Source organism: Herpailurus yagouaroundi, unplaced genomic scaffold (assembly GCF_014898765.1).
Source record: "Herpailurus yagouaroundi ecotype Mexico unplaced genomic scaffold, PumYag 162, whole genome shotgun sequence".
In the NCBI taxonomy this organism is placed as follows: domain Eukaryota; kingdom Metazoa; phylum Chordata; class Mammalia; order Carnivora; family Felidae; genus Herpailurus; species Herpailurus yagouaroundi.
In genome coordinates this window covers 69,566,299-69,583,169 of record NW_024412403.1, presented here as the reverse complement: position 1 = coordinate 69,583,169, position 16,871 = coordinate 69,566,299, and the positions used below count along the sequence as shown (strand labels likewise).

At 52.9% G+C, this 16,871-nt stretch overlaps 1 protein-coding gene across 1 annotated transcript in view; it reads left to right on the top strand.

Moving 5' to 3' along the window:
- ADCY5 (adenylate cyclase 5) overlaps positions 1-16,871 on the top strand; it is a 61,156-nt gene that overhangs the window by 2,936 nt on the left and 41,349 nt on the right. The window contains exons 3-5 of the mRNA XM_040485035.1: positions 862-983; positions 14,324-14,435; positions 16,041-16,168. Of these exons, the coding sequence (XP_040340969.1) occupies positions 862-983; positions 14,324-14,435; positions 16,041-16,168 (362 nt within the window). The remainder of the gene's footprint in view (positions 1-861; positions 984-14,323; positions 14,436-16,040; positions 16,169-16,871) is intronic.

The window sequence follows — 16,871 nt, the reverse complement described above, 5'->3', positions numbered from 1 at the left end:
TGGAGCAGAGCACAGATTTCAATGCAGGGCGTGCTGGGAGCATGCAATGAGATACCCCCGAGGATGCTGCTGCGTCGTGCTCAGCTCCACAGCTGAGGGCCTGGGAGGAGGACGCAGAAGGGAGGCCAAGTCCAGACCCTATCGGGGCCCCACATGACCCTCCCCTCCACTGTGTGGCCCTGGCCCCTCTCCCTGCTTCTTTCCCACCTCTTCTCTCAGTTTGTCAGTCAGCGTGATTTCCCCTCTCTTCTGGGTTACTCTCCCCTGTGTAGAGATGGAGCACTTGAACCTTCTCCTTCTGGTCCCTGCGAAGCCTTCTCTGGCCACCCCATTCTCCCCAGCCCGGGTCAGGTACCCCTGCTCAGTGCCGCAGAGTACCCCACACCCCCATGAGACTGGGAGCTTTGTGAAGGAGGAACCTTGCCTGTCTCACTCACAGTTATAACTCCTGGCGCCCAGCATGATAGGTGCTCAGTAAATATTTGATGACTAATTGAATGAATCTCATTTAATGCTCTCAACAACCTCATCCCTATTTATAGATGAGGAACCTGAGGCTCAGAGAGGTTCAGTAATTTGCACGAGGTCACATGGAGTCTCAGGTGACATCCAGGATGCCAGGGGGCTCAGTACTACAGGTTCACCAGGAGGGCTCTTCCCCAAGTATGTGCCCAGAAAAACCAGGAGGTTGCCCAGGGAGACAGGATTCAAGTAGCCCTGGGGGCATGACTCTAGCCCCACCCCCACACAGGTGTTAGCTCCGTGGATTTCAGGTGACCTGAGAGGTTTTCTAGGACTTTACAGGTGGGGACCCAGGCAGGTGGAAGGACCTATGACAAAAGCATGTGCTTCCCTCCCCAGGAGCGGCTCCTGCTGTCTGTCCTGCCCCGTCATGTTGCCATGGAGATGAAAGCAGACATCAATGCCAAGCAGGAGGATATGATGTTCCATAAGATTTACATCCAGAAACATGACAACGTGAGGTAGGAATGAGGCTGGGGGGTGAGGCTGGGGGTGGAAGGACTGATCCCCCAGGGAGACAACATCCCTACCTCCTCCCCTTCAAGGGAGCACAGCCCAACAGGGTGGTCTGTGGCTTTGGGGTGTGTGTTGTCTGGGGCGCCCTGGCCGTACCATACCCCTACAGGTTGGAGGTGAAGCTGCAGGGAGAAGATATAGAAGGAAGGAGGAGAAAGGAGAAAGCAATAACACCAGCTGTTGGGGAAATTCCTAGCCTAACAAGGGAGACAGAGAGCAGACTTAGGACCCACATATCCCCATCATCGTCTCAACCTTCATCACCATCTAGCAGCTTCCATGCCTTCTAAGCCAGTGTATGTCAGGCGCTGAACCAGCCATTACCCATCTATTGCTAATCATCCTGACCATGCAGCAAAGTGGGGCCCCTTATCAGCATCCCTCGTTTAGAGACTTAGCTTGGAATGGCTAAGACCCTCACCCAGGGTCACTCAGCGAGGAGTGGCAAAGCTGAGGTACACCTAGTTTGGCCTGCCCCAAAGCCCATGCCCCTTTTACTGCACATTTGCCACTTCTCTAGACAGAAGCTGCCGGCAGCAGAGACGTGCAAACAGATGTAGACTAATAGAGTGCAAAATCTGCTTATGAGTTCCATGGGGACATGAAGCGATACAGTGGCCTTCATCCAGCATGGCTTCCTGGAGAGCCCAGTAATCCTCCCATATGCCCAGAAAAGGAGCTACTGTGTTTGCCTTTGAGAGAGTTACTTTCTCCCTGGGCAGGTTTTCTTTGGCCCCACAAGTCTTCCAAGGCTGGTGTAGAGGGAACCTTTTGAGGCTTGGGCTGAGTTTTCATAAAGGGATTAAATGGGATAGTATGAATTACTGTGCATGCGCACACACACACACACACACACACACAAATATACGTCCTTTCAAGGTGAGGTTGATGGCCACGGGGGCGGGGCAGGCACTGTGTTTTCCTGTAGAAATTGTCAGAAGTTCAGGCAGAATTGTCCAGTTCCCAAGTGTGCCCTGGAATCTAAGACCGTTGTTCCTGCCCACCGCGTCCTGTATCCATCTTCCAAAACAGACTCAAAACCTTTGGGAGAAAAAGGTACCGGAACAACACTTTTGTCCCCATTTTGGGGGTACCCCAATCCCCCTGAAGCCCACCCATGCGCCACTGTCAGGCAGGGAGAGCATAGACAGCAGCAGGAAGAAGGATGCCTATGGCCGAGTCCCCCCCATGTCTGCTCAGGAGGTGTCCCAAAGCTCAGAGAGAGAAGTGGGACCCAGGACTTGGTAGGTTGTGCTGACGTACTGTTTTCCCACTTCTTCTCACACCCATCTCTGACCCACAAGGTGGAATAATTGGTAACAACAGTAGTTAAACTCGTATAGTGCCTTCTTTAACTCACACAGTGGTCAATGCTTCACTATATTCATGGAGTCCTCACAATATAAGAGGTTGGTGCTATTATTATCTCCATTTTATAGGAAACTGAGGCACAGAGATTAATTTGTCTAAGATCACAGATCTGGTTAATTAGGACACCTGTCTCCAGAAAGCTTTTTGGTATCAGAGTTCTTACCTAGCCTGACTAGGGGTTTTTTATATGCTTAGGAGAAAGGAGTGTGTATGAGGGTTTGTGGGAAGGAGTCAGGGAGCCCCCAAGCCAAGGGGAGACTCAGAAGAGAGAGAGGAAGGAGGTTTGGCTTCTAGCGTGTGTGTGTGTGTGTGTGTGTGTGTGTGTGTGTGTGTGTGTGTGTACCCACCATGGGCCTTTCCTGTGTGATTGAAACCCCTGAGATCTGGGGACTCTATGACATGGAAAGAAAGAGCCTTCCCTATTAGAACAAATCCCAGAAGCCCAAATCAGGTTGGGAAGGAGTAACCTGCCTAGTGGTTCTAGCACATATAAAGCCCTGAGCTCCCTGTTTCTGGGATTTTCTCTCTTGATCCTGTCTTCACCATCTCACTGGCCCTGGCGTCCTTCCAAACACAGCTTGGACAAAAGGTGCTTTCTTTGACTGTTCTCAGTGTGGCAGTGCTTTCGGCAGATTCCACTCAAATATAAGGTAGAACACGAAGGGAATGAGGAAAATTTAGTGCTCAGAAACAGTTGGGCATTGAAGGCATAGATTCTCAGCCTGACTTGGTTAACACATCCGGCCACCTCTGCATCTCTGCCCAGCACCTTGCCCACTCATCTCCTCCTCTCAGTGGCTTTGGGCCCCTATCCCTCCAGCAAGGGGGTTTGGTCAGAGGGGCTGACTCACGCCTCTTCCACCACTACAAAGAATGGCCCACCCCTGGGGTGACATCGCCCTCACCCTTCCACTCCCACAGAGGCTTGACTTTGGATGGGTAAAAGACTAGTACTCTAGGGACGCCTGTGTGGCTCGGTCGGTTGAGTGTCCAGCTTTGGTTCAGGTCATGATCTCACAGCTTGTGAGCTCAAGCCCCGCATCAGGCTCACTGCTGTCAGTGCAGAGCCCATTTCAGATCCTCTGTCCCCTCTCCCTCTGCCCCTCCCCCACTCTCACATGTGTATACACTCTCTTTCTCTCTCTCAAAAATAAGTAAACATTGAAATAAGAAAAGAATAGTACTCTAATCACAAAGTGGCTGGAGCGTCAGTGTCCATGTGGCAAGAATCAGATCTGCAGCCACAATGAGGGTATTTCTGTTTTAGGACGTGCAGAGGATCAATAACAGCAAGCAGGAAAGAGACAAAAGGAGAGAAAAATCAAGATGCTGCCCTTTTTATAGGGACAGACATAATTCTGACTCTGAAATTGCCAGGCTAGTTGTGGCTAGTACACATCTGAGGCCAGCCACAAGCAATCATATGCAAATACTTCGCGGGAGCCCTGTTTCTTGTTCCATTAGCAACCCTGGCTGCAGCTCTTGATGGAAACACATTGCACGCTTGGTCTCTCTTTTGGGTTGAACCTTTGACTCAGATTGGGGGTTGAGTAGTAGGTGGAGGGGTGACATCATAGTGTAGAAGGGCACTTTGGGGCTGGGCTCATGGCACAGTGATTAGGCGTGGGGTCAGGCAGCCCTGCGAGTAACCCGAGCTCTGCTGTTCGTGGCCATGTGACCAGGGCAAGTTATAGGTACTGATGCTGTGAACGTCAGTCTCCTCATCTACATGATATGGCAGGAAGAATACTTACCTCGTAGGGTTGTGAAAAGCAAATGAAATCGTGTGAGGAAAGCACTTAGTGCAGCGTCTGGCACAGGACATGTGTTCAGTAATTGGGAACAGCTATTATTGTTGGTACTGCTATTATGATTATTATCGCGCTCCTATCAACAAAGAAAGGCCTGGGGATTCTCTAGCTGGAGAGTGGAGGGGTGAGGAGTCACGCTTGTCAATTCTCTGCGGAGTGGTAATATTTAGAGAGGGTGACGACGTGCTGCCCTCTAGCCCCTCCGAGAGCAAGGCCACAAGAAAAATAAATCAACCCTGCGGTGTGACAGGCTGGGCCTGGATCTACGGAAGGGGAAGAGACTAATGGGTGGGGAGAGTTTAGCCTGGGCAGGAAGGGGTGACAACAGGCCCCCACCGCTCTCTGTGGCCTCACCCTTTCCTGGCCCCCAACACAAAAGTCGCTCCTGGGATTGCCAGGAGGCTGTCAGGTGCTTTGGTGCTGGCTATGCATTGAGGTGGACCAGAGGCCAAGGACCCTTGGAGACCCCTTCCCTGGAGCCCCCAGCCTCTCCAGTCTTTCATGTGGTGACGGATGGAGATGTGTTAACCCCTCTAGCTGGACTGGTCGGTGGGGCTGGGGCCCTTGCTGGGTGTCAGACCTGTGGCTTGAGAGCCCTCCTCACCGTCCTCTCCCCAGATGCCTGCCTCTCCTGCAGCCAGCAGAGGGGGGCTGTGCCATCCTGGGCCTCCAGCACATGCCAGCAGAGACAGCCCTGGGCTGGGGGGTCCCAGTGCTCTGCCTTGGAGGAGAGACAGTGAGGGTGGAGGAAGGGGCCAGCCCTAGAAGCTCACAGCAGGGGAAGGCACATCCCCATGCGTCGCAGTAAGTGTACAGATGTTGTCAGAGCTCATGTGCCACCAGATTGCCCTCGCCAAGAGGTCACCGTTGTGAAGCAAGATGAATGTCTGTGTTGAGCAGCCTGGGTCACACCCTGCTCTGCCACTTAATAGCTGTGGGAACTTGGATGAGTCACCTAACCTGAGCCTCAGTTTCCGTATCTGTAAAGGGGAATAGTGGTGTCCCCTCACTCATTCATTCAGTGGATGTTTTCCTCTGCTTCCATGGGTGGAGACCACCAACTGCACTCACAGACCCTTAGCTATGAGGCAGGGATTGCAGTGGGAACTGAGAGAGACCCCCTCTCTGATATTGGCAGGCTCACTTTCCTTTCAGGAAGACATGCACTACACAATGGATTAATTAGTAATGTGGGAACGTATCACATGAGGAATGGGGGTAGGGCTTTGCATTCTTGAAGGCTATCGATGTTACAAAACTTACTGCTCAATTATTCTGTCATGATAGAAGCCACAAAGGAACAGAGCCTGAAGACGGGGCCCTAAGACTCACTCCTTATGGGGGTGTCCCTGGCCAGGCCCCCCACCCAGGCAGTAGCCATAGACTGTTCCTCCTATGGAGGTGAAGCAGGCTGCCAGGCAAGAGTCAAGGTCAGGTGACCAATACCCCAAATGTTTCAGGAGCCAGGGAGCACCTGAAGGATTGATTCTGAAGGGCACTGAAGGATTCCCCACTTCCATTAAGGGTCGCTTTTGAATGAGGACAGCTCCACTTGAATGACCTGTCCTTATGTTGGAGCCCTTAGGTTTTAAAGGTTGTAGATGGTGGGAGGAACACAGAGCATTCCAGACTGCCGTCTGTGCCAACTCCTCCCCGGGGCACTGGTCCTCAGCTGAGGTAACACACTCCTCACCTGGCCCCGTCTGTTTGGACCTTGGGAGGGGTCCTGGATGAAGTGTGGGGGTCTTGGCTCATTGGCTCGAATCACAGCCTCATTCTCACGGGCCTGGCCGGAAGAGCTGCTAACCCAGGGGTGAAATTGAGGTAATGCCCATCCCTGCAGAGCAGGGTTGTGGGGGGCGGGGTGTGGGGAAGGCTGCCCTATTCTCACTCACGTCCCTTCCTTTCCCTTCTCCCCTCAGGCTCTCCTGAACCTCCCCCTTTTAAGGTTATCATCTCCTCTCCCGTCTCCTTCAAGGACTTGGCTGTGTTCCCCAGGTCGCTCTGGTGTCTGGCTCAGCTGCAGCATGGCTGTGAATTGTAATGGCAACGTCCGTGATGCTCAGATACCTGTGGGTGGATTGTGCACCCTGTGGGCAGAGAGGGAAAATGTTTACCTCCAGTCATATTCCCGGCATCCGACCACATGAGGGATGGTTCTGTAAACACCTAGCGTTCCTGTCTCCAACCTGATATTAAGAAAAGTATTCTGAGCTCTACGTTATACCAGTTATAGACAGAGGTGGCCTTTATATTATTATCTCATTCATTCCACATTTATTTTGCTGCCGCTCTTTGCCAGGCGTGACTAAGAGTAGACAGAAAAGATACCACGCTTGCCCCTCAGGGAGTATCTGGGCCTCACCAGTGAGGCCGGGCCGAGCCCAGTGCCGTGAGGACAGCAGCCTCAGAACGCAGCTGGCCCCATGGGGGAAGCCACTGGGGCTGGGTCTTATCTCTTTAATTAACTAACTAAATAATTAATTATTTTACTTGTGGTAAAATATACATAGTATAAAACTGACCATTTTAACCATTCACATTGTGGTGCAAACCACCACCACTATCCATCTCCAGAACTTTTTTTCATCTTGCAAAACTGAAACTCTGTACCTGTTAACAGCTCCCCATACCTCCCTCACCTGGCCCCTGACAAACACCATTCTACTTTCTGCCTATGAATATGGCTTCTGTGGGTACCTTATTTAAGTGGGATCATACAGTATCTGTTCTTCTGTGACAGGCTTATGTCACTCAGCATAACGTATTCAAGGTTCATGCATGTTGTAGCATGTGTCAGACTTTCCATTCTTTTTTGTTTTAATTTTTTAATGTTTATTTTATTTTTGAGAGAAAGAGTGCAAGCAAGGGAGGGGCAGAGAGAGAGGGAAACACACAATCTGAAGCAGGCTCCAGGCTATGAGCTGTCAGCACAGAGCCTGACACGATGCTTGAACCCACAGAACATGAGATCATGACCCGAGCCCAAGTCGGACACTTAACTGACTGAGCCACCAGGCACCCCAGATTCTCCATCCTTTTTAAGGCTAAATGATATTCCATTGCATGTAGGTGCCATATTTCGTTTATCCATTCATTTGTTGATGGACACTTGGGTTGCTTCAACCTTTTGGCTGTTGTGAATGATGGTGCTGTGGGTGTGCAAATACCTTCTTGAGTCCCTGCTTTCAGTTCTTTTGGGTGTATATCTAGAAGTGAAATTGCTATATCATATGGCATGTAATCCCATTTTTAATTTTTTTTTTTTTGAGAGAGAGAGTGAGCACAAGTTGGGGAGGGCCAGAGGGAAAGGGGTAAGGAGAGGGGGGGAGAGAGAGAGAGAATGAGAGAATATGAGAATATGAATCTTAAGCAGGCTCCATGCCCAGCTTGGAGCCTGACAAGGGGCTCGATCTCACAGCTGTGAGATCATGACCTGAGCCCAAATGAAGAGCGGGACCCTTAACTCACAGAGCCACCCAGGTGTCCCCTATTTTTAATTTTTTAAATAAGTCCATACTGTTTTCCATAGTGGTTCACCCTCTGACCTTTCCACCAGCAGTGTATAAGGGCTCTAGTCTCTTCACTTCCTCGCATGGAATTGGGTCTCACAAGAGACCTAAGTTTGTCCTTGGACACAGAATGGGGATCAGTGGGCAAAGGAGCCAGTGGCCAGCAAGGACTTATTATTTTAGCTCTTTGGACTCAAAATTGGGGGCCCTGGGGTAGGTAGGAAGGGAGATAAGTTAGGCTGAAGAACCACTAACCTGTTGAATGTGTCAGGCTGTGTCTGTGAAATTCTGATTCTTGTAAGAAATCAGAGCAAGAAAGATATCAGAGAAGATATCATGAAGATGGAAGGGTTAGAATGAGATCCTAGAAAAATATGATTTGTTTTCAACCTCTTTTATTATATGAGGATGTATGTTCTTTGTAGACAAATTAGGAATCAACAATATAAGAAGACAATAGAAAGCACCACATTCTCATCACTGAGAGGTCACTGACTACTGCTCGGTCTTGGTGCAGTCCCCTCCCCCTCATGGGCTTCTCTTTTGAGATACATTTCCCCAGCTCTTGCAAGGCTTTGTGAACACAAAGTCCATTGTCTGGGTGGTGGCTGTAGGATTTGGTGGGCAGAAACAAGATCAAGGGCTCAGGGGATGGAATGGGGTCTGCAGGGGATCCTGAGGCTGGCAACATGGATTCCAGGGCATAGATCGACCCCAGACCCTCTGGAACCAATCCTGATAGTCAGGCCAGTCTTGGGGCCCTTCCAGGTTCTGAAGGAAGGGGTCCATTTCCGTGAGAGTGGAGAAGGCATGGCTGTCCCCGGGTGGATTGCCCTGCTGGTGGAGTCTGTGCAGATATCCGTTGTGTTCAGCATTCTCTCATTGGCCTTCCCCCTCCGCCTCTCCCAGCCTGTCCCTCAGATAGGGCATGGTCCACATACCCCGCTCTAATTGTTTTTGCACCACCCCTTGGAAAATGCCCAGTCACCTGGCATCCATTCTCAGCCAGATATTGATATGACCACACAACACTGACCGTGCTGCTCACCTAATGCTTGCGAGTGACCCATCACTCCTCTTCTATCTTACAAGGGGTGTGGACCTGAGAGGCTCCCCAGGTTGTATGGCTTGAAGCAAATGGGAGGCATGCCACAGCAAGTGGGACCCCTGGCCTGTGGCTGGGCCTTCTCAGGCTACGCTGCTGGGGCCCATACAGCACTTCTTGCCCTGCTTCCCTAAGACCTTTAGCCCCCGCTGGGCCCAACATCCTGGGATTTGGGCTGAGACCTGGCCATACCCCCTTCCTGCCCCTACCCGATGACCTTTCCTGGGCCCAATTCAACAGACGGTTTGCCTCTAGCATCTCTTGAGCCCCCTCTGCACGCAGGGCCGAGGACTGCAAATCAGAGCAGCAGGTCCTGGGCATGGCCTCCCGCCCAGACCACCACGAGAACTCGGCATCTAGGCGTCCCACGCGCTCCCTGGAGTGGCTTCTGTTCGGGAGCGGGGTCAGACTCCAACATCTTCATCAGGCCACAGCACCTGTTGGTGCAAGAGGGAGCAACGGTGAGGAAATGTGCTTACCCACAAATACGTGTGGAAAAGCTGAGCCGAGCTGCGACGGAACACTGAAGGACCTATTGTGGTAATTGGGCTGAAGTGCCTGCCTGCTCTTGCCTCTGGAGTAGGAGGTGGGCAACCACAAGTGATGGATGGCAGGCAATTAGGGAGGAGTGCATTGCCAGGGCCGGCCGACCCTGCTTCCGCGTGCCCACCGCCAGGGCCTGATTGCGTTGCCGAGATGAGCTCTCAAGTGGGAGCTGATCAATGAACGAACACCGGACTGCAGGTCTGGGCCTGGCGTGGCCGTACAATGGCCCTGAGGATTACCAAGGAGCACATCAGGAAACCTTGGCCAGGAGAAGTCTGCAGTTGGGTCAACCTCAAAAACAGAGGAGCTTCCAGAGTGACAGCCGCTGAGTAGAAGCCTCCCCCAAGGCAGCAGAGGAGGGTAACTTTGCCTTTGACAGGAGGTGGGGGGAACGTGGAGGTGGCAGAATTTCCATAAATGTTCAGAGCTGGGACCTCAGAGACCCTGTCCAAACCTCTGCACAAGTGCGGAGCCTGCTCTGAGCCTCTCCTCTCCAGCAGGCTGGCTCACCACCCACTCGTCAGCCAGCCAGCAGCCTACCTTCTCTGACTCCTCAGTGTCTGTTGAAAGCCCCAGGCGGCGGCGGCAGTGGGGGTGGAGGGGGGGGGTACAAAGAGTAGATCCCAGCAGTCTGGAGGGAGGCTCTGGCTTTCTCAGCCACCTGCAGGCCCCTCACACACTGGCGTGGTCGATGTTGTTTCCGACACCTCCTGGCATTAACCAGGAAGCTGCTCATGGCCTCTGCAACCATTCTACCATTTATCCCGTGGATGTCGTTGTGGTGTCTGCTGATGCCAGGCCCTGGGCTCCACAGGCTCCTGTCTCAGGCAACCTGCTTGGGATCCCAAGAGGCCCCATGGGGTCGAAGGAAGAACTGTTGGAATTGCTGGCCTTGCCTCTTGCTTGTATTCAAACTGTGCATATTCTCTTCCATTCAACAAACCTATATTAGGCTCTGTTATGGGTTGAACTGTGTCTCCCTACAAAATATGTTGGAGTCCTAACCCCTGGTCCCTGTGAATGTGGCCTTATTTGGATATAGGGTCCTTGCAGATGAAATCAGATTAGGATGCTAGTGTAGGGTGAGCCCCTAATCCAATATAAGTGGTGTCCTTAAAAGAAGACGAAGACACAGATACACAGGGACAGCGCTGTGTGAGGACAGAGGCAGAGACTGGAGTGACAGAGCTCCTGAGTCCCAGAATACCGAGGGTGGGCAGCCACCACCAGCAAGTAGGAAGAGGCGAGGAAGGGTCCTACCCAGAGTCTCAGAGGGAGGACGGCCCAGGTGACAGCTGGATTTCCGACCTCTAGCCTCCAGAACTGTGAGAGAACACATTTCTGTTGTTTCAAGCCACGCAGCTTGTAGTACTTTGCTATGGCAGGAGACTAATAGAGGCAGCTTCTGCGGGCTGGGCATTGTGCAGGGTGGGGCGGGGGCGGGGGAGGATGGGGAATAAGGCAGAGGGCGAGGGGGATGTGACCCGTCCTCAGTCAGAGGGTTATCCAGTTGTGAATTTTACTGAACATTTATTCCATGTGCCAGACGTTGTGCTGGTAGCTGAGATGTGGCAGTGAATGGACGAGGCCAAAATCCCTCCCTCAAGGACTTTGCATTCTAGCGAGGACAGAGAGAGACAGGAGCATAATAATAACAAAAACACCCGCAATAATATATTAAACAGTGAAATGTACAGTGGAGAAAAATACAGCAGGGAAGGGAGACAGACATGGGAGGGGTTATAGATTCACATAGGGTGATGAAGGTCTCCTTGAAGTGACATTTAAACTAGTGCAGTGGCTCTCAACCGTGGCTGTATGTTAGAATCACCAGGGAAGCTTAAAATAAAACAAAACGGAACAGAATCCATCAAGAGCAGAGCCCCACCTCAGGCTAATTAAGCCAGAATCTCTGGGGGTGGGGCTCAGGGACCACTCCTGTGAAAGTGCCTGGTGTTTCTAACAGACACCAAGTCTAAGGCCCACTGGTCCAGCAGGATGTGAGCAGCTGTGGAGGACAGTGCTCTAAGGCCCAGCAAGGTCCCCTATGGAGAAGGAGAACAATGGCAGGCCTGCCCACGGCCAGCCCTGTCAGAGTGTCCCTCCTGAGTAGCTAGGTAAGCTCCGCAGGTGTGGGGGTCACAGCTACAGAGTGTGCCCCCTCTTGATGGATCCTGTACTCGCCCTCTGAACCCCTGGTCCACACTCCTGATTCTAGGGGCAGCCCATTCTCTCCCTCCACTCCTCTTTTTGGCCCGGCGCTGTGGGTTACCTGACCCTAGTAGTAGTCATCCTGCCTTGCTGGGTTCGGTTCGGGTTCAGGGACGTTTTTCTCTTCCTGCTGTGGGGGTCTCATCAGCCCCCGAGGCCAGGCGTCTGCTCCGTAGCTTTACTCTGCATGGAGCTGCCGCTGGGCCTGGTATCTCCTGGCTTTGCATTTGAAAAACTGACTTGAGCTGAATGCATATGTTTCTTAACTCTGGAGCAACAGGTCTTGATCCCAACCTCAATTGGCTTTGGTGTCTTGAGAGTTAAAGAATTTCCAGAGCAACTATGTGATGGTGCTTTCACATAGACTGAGAGAGCTGGTTCCCTTGTTCTTGAATGGAGTGGGGCAGTTGCCTAAGAGACTGAGAGCTGGAGAAGCAGCAGGTGGGTGGGGAGGGGGCTGCACCTAGTTAGGGCCTGAGATCAGCATCTGGAGCGTAGCGGCCTCCCCTCACCTGCTCCTCTTACCCAGCATGCAGACACCATGCACTCCCTCTGGGCAGGGTGCTGAGCCCATCTGCCCCGTCAGACCCCAGGCATCAAAGCCTGATGGAGACTCCAAATCTTTGCATCTCCTGAGCCCCTGCCTGCATAGCTGTCCACTCAGAAGCAGTCTGTCTGCTGTTCTTAGTCCTGTGGCCTGATGGAGCAGTGTATCTCCTCTCCGTTCCTCTTCTTTCTCCTCAGCTTTTCTTCTTTCCCCCCATTTGGCTCGTCTCTGCTTCCACCTTACCTCGTGTGAGCTGGCAAGCAGCTGCTAACCATGCCCCCTCTTGATGGAGTCCTGGACTTGCCTACCCACAATGCCCCTCTGCCCCTCTCTGCCCCATATACAATGCCAGACCACTGAATTATGCTTTTATTGGTTTAAGTTGGCTGTGGGGCCAACAGCCTGGCCAGGTTGCCATGGGCAAGTGACTCAATCTCTCTGTGTCTGTTTTCTCACCTGTAAAAGGAAGATACTAACCTCATGGGATGGTCATGATGTTTAAGTGAGTTAATGCACACAAAGTGCTCAGAACAGTGTCCAGCTGTTTTAAAAGGTAGGTTTTATTATTATCCAGGTGTACAAAGGCAAATAGATCAGGAGGCAGCTGCCATTGAAAAGATCGTTTGTTATTCATCCCAAGAGAAGGGAGCACAGCACACACCATGGGGGCCATGTGCAGAAGCGCTGTGGAGGATCGGGAGGCAGGGTGAGAGGGCACTGTGGACGAGAGCGTTTATTGGGGTTTCTGCGGAAAGGAATGGGTGAGGCAGGATAAGCAGGTTTGGGATGGGCTAGTTTGAATAATTTCATCAGGCTGTGGAGTAGAGGGACTATCTCGGGTCCGGTACTTGTCCCTGGGGTGATTAGGGCAGGGGAGTAGTGGCCCGGGTGTGAGAGCCTGGTTGGGGTGCGGGGCTCTGACCCCAGCGTGAGTTTTGACTTATCTCCAAGAAAGCCTAGCCGGGGTGAGACAGGCTCCCCAGGGTCAGTAAGGCCCCAGAGATCAAGCATCAGGATAGAAAGACAAGCTTAATTTACCAACACACATTTTCCAAATAAAATGACAAAATCTGTTTAGTTCTACGCTCTTCATTTGAAAAAGGAAGAGTCAGGTGCCTCAGAGCCTCGCGGTGCGGTGGGGAGAGCGCGGGCCTGGGCGAAGGAGCCCACCGCACTGCTGTCTGCTGCTTCTTCCCGGAGGCGCAGCCTCCTCATTTGTGAGAAGACACCAAGCCTTGGCTTTGGGGCTGCCTGGAGGACTTGGTGAGAAGACAGTTTGGAAACTCCCAGCCGTGAGCCGGGCCACCGGGAGCATCTCAGTACCTGAGAGTGATTACATTTTTGTGTCCATCCTGGGGGGAAAGAAAACAACTCTCGGCGCTCTTACACATTCCAGCCCTGAGGACTCACCTCTGGCAATGTGCTGTAGGAGAAAAGGAAGACGTTTTCAGTCTCCTGAACAAAAGCCAGAGAAACGGATAGAAGATCCACAATGCACACTGCGGGGAACGGCTGGTACATTTGACTACGTGCCTGGGGATGAGGCTGAAGTTGCTGGCAGGGATGAGTTGGAGGCTTCCAGAGAAGCTTGCTGGCTGTGTCTTCCTCTCTGTCTCTCTCCCCTAGGCCGCTTTAGTCTGTCCCTTCTAGAGGACTCCCTTGGGATGGAGGGCTTGGGGTCTAAAACCCTATCTGTAGGGTGGAGAGGTGAGACCTTAATATGGCTGCCCTTTAGGCCTGAAACACTTTCCAAGCAGATGAATCAAAGGCCCCAGTTACCTTGAGGGGTTTGCTCAGGAGTTAAACAGGGCAGGCCCAAGAGGTGACAGAACTGGGGGAGGGGGGCAGGCCCCTGACTTTGGTAACTCAGGCAGATGCATACTCCCAGACTTCATATGCCTCTGTCCCATCTTTCCCCCTGAGTGGGAGTGAGGGCACAATTAGAGCACAGGAAGCGGGACTCTAGCATATCTCCCGGCCAGCACGGAGAGGCCAGCATCCTCAACTCTCTGGTGCCAGGGCTCTTGATCTGCTCCCCAGCAGCCATTTGGAGCCCCCCGCCTGCCCCTGCCTGCACCTGGACTCTTTCTGGCCAACAGCTCTCCTAAGGCAGAGGGTGGCCCTGGCTGTGTCCCCCTGAACTCCCTCTCTCATGGGGGTCTTCCTCCACCTGTCTCCCCAGCATCCTGTTTGCTGACATCGAGGGCTTCACCAGCCTGGCGTCCCAGTGCACTGCCCAGGAGCTAGTCATGACCCTCAACGAGCTCTTCGCCCGCTTCGACAAGCTGGCTGCGGTGAGTCTCCTGCCTGCTGTCCTCAGCACCCAAGGGCCTGTGCTGGAGCCAGAGGGTGGCTCCATCTGGGCTGCCTGAGGGAGAGTGCTGTGGCCAAGGACTCGCCGAACCCCAGGGACAGGCACTGTGCCAGCGTGTGCCCTGCTGGGCAGAGTCCACTGTTGAGAACTGGGGAGGGGCAGAGGGGTTGCACGGGCTGTGGCTGCATATCCTCACACCTTACTTTTACACTGTCACTGGTCACGGTGGGGGCAAGTGGGCGAGCCCTCCATCTGAGGAGGGGGGTGCGGCAAGGCCCGCAGGTAACACTGCCCAGGCCCCTGAGGAATTTCTGTTTGGTCGGCAAATTAGGTGCCATAGAGCCATTTTCTTGATGAGGTTGGCCAGTGATAAGAGAATGAGTCTGAGTCGCAACTGGCCTGCAGACAGCTATGTGCCACCCCCTATAGGCTTCCGGAAAGAGGATGCTGCACTGTTTGGCAAATTGGAAGTAGCACCCCGGGGCCTGGAGTGGTGAACGGTGCGTTCGTTCGTTAGGCCCTTGCTGACACTGTCATCCTTTCCCAGCTTTCGTGCCTTTGAGTGATGCTCTGGACCTTTGTAGAGTCCTTGCACGTCAGGGGCTGCTTGCTGCGGTATCACCGACGTGGACACGTTCCCTTTTGCCCTCTCAGGACACCAGACCAGATCACTGATGAGAGGCCAGTGCTGGTCAGAGGCGGCAGCAGGGCCGCCAAGGGCATTAGATGGCGGGTCTCACACCTCACTGGTTGTTTCTATCACTGAACGTGGGTGGGGCGAGTGGGTGTATGCTGGGCCCTTGGATTTTGGGGGGGCCTTAAATGAGAGTCCAGGCCACACGGACTGGTGTGTCCTAGCATCCCGCTTCATGGAGTAACTTCTAGGGGCCAGATTTGGAGAATTGGTGACTAACGACATCCCATCCCAACCCTAGTCATGGGTCACCCTGACTGTCGGGTGACCCTGCCAGTTCCTCTGTTCAGGAGCAGCAGTGGGCGGGTGCTTCAGCTCTGTGGGTATCTTAGCGCTCATGTGCTTGCTGGTTTAGCAGCATTCTTTTTGGTGTAAGTCTCAGGCTGAGGGTCAGATGAGCTTTGGTTAGGTCTCATTTCTGCTTCAGTCTTTTTGTAAAAGAAGGAGAATCAGCAAACTGTCCGTAGAACCTTAGGCCAAGAGTCAGAGCGTTCTCTGGGGCCTGGCAATAGAACCAGGGGCTGGCTCTCAACTTGGGACCTTTTTCACTCTGATGAGTCTGCCCTGTTTGCTCCCTCATCAGACCAACTGCATTCTTCTTGGGTCTCAGCAGTGACCATAAAAGTGAGTTCCTGAGCCTGGGGAGGCTGGAATGCCTCTGTGAGGGCTGCTCAGCCTGTCCTCCACCGCTCCCCCCCCCCCCACTACCCGCCAGTCCCGATAAGCCTGTCCTGGGGCTGGGGCCATGCATCTGCCGGCACTGGGTCTGTGCTCACTGCCCTAAAAGGCAAGTTATTCCAGGCATGGGGTGAATCTGTTTGCTTCCCGTTTCTTTCCCTCCCACTTCTCTTTCCTACTATTTTTAATTTTTAAAATTAATTTGCTTTCCAGGAGAATCACTGTTTACGTATTAAGATCCTGGGGGATTGTTATTACTGTGTCTCTGGGCTGCCTGAAGCGAGGGCTGACCACGCTCACTGCTGCGTGGAGATGGGCATGGACATGATTGAGGCCATCTCGTAAGTGCCAGTCTGCGGGGGGACTGTCCATCTGTGGGGGTGCTGTCCCACAGCCTGAGTAACTGACCCACTGGCCTCCAGGTGGAACTAATGGAGGCAGGGAAACTGGGGCAAAGCTGTCTCCCAAGGCCCCGTGGCCATGCTGGAGGGCTGATTTGCACCTCTAGACTTTGAGCCTTCTCCTGGGCAACTTCTATCCACAGCAGCCTAGGAAGCTTTTCCCAGGGGAACATGTCCTCTAGGAGAGGAGGGGTTTGCAGACTCCAGGGTAGCGGGAGATGTGGCCTCACCTCTGCAAGAGAGGAGGACCAGGTGGCCGTCGTGCTGGTCCAATGCATTGCACCCTAGTCTTTTAGGTCCCACGACTACCCAGCCAGGGGCAGAGCCCATTGGTCCCATTTCTTTCCAGATGAGTAAGGTTGGACTCACAGGGGTTAAACAGCTCCCCAGGGTAACACAATAGGGCAATTGGATGCAAACAGGTGTCCCGTCCTTCCTGGGAGCAATAGCAAAAAAGATCTTTGGCCAATTCTTGGTCACTGCTAGCCAGAGAAGGAGGTCCAGTCATGAATAGGTATGGGTAATCCAAGCTTAGGCTCAGGAATTTCGAGGTTCAGAAGTAGCCAGGGAGGGGCAAAGGAAAAGCCACAGTGGGCAAGGTCAGAAGTCAGAGTAGCTGTCCAGGAAGGTGGTGGAGTCCATT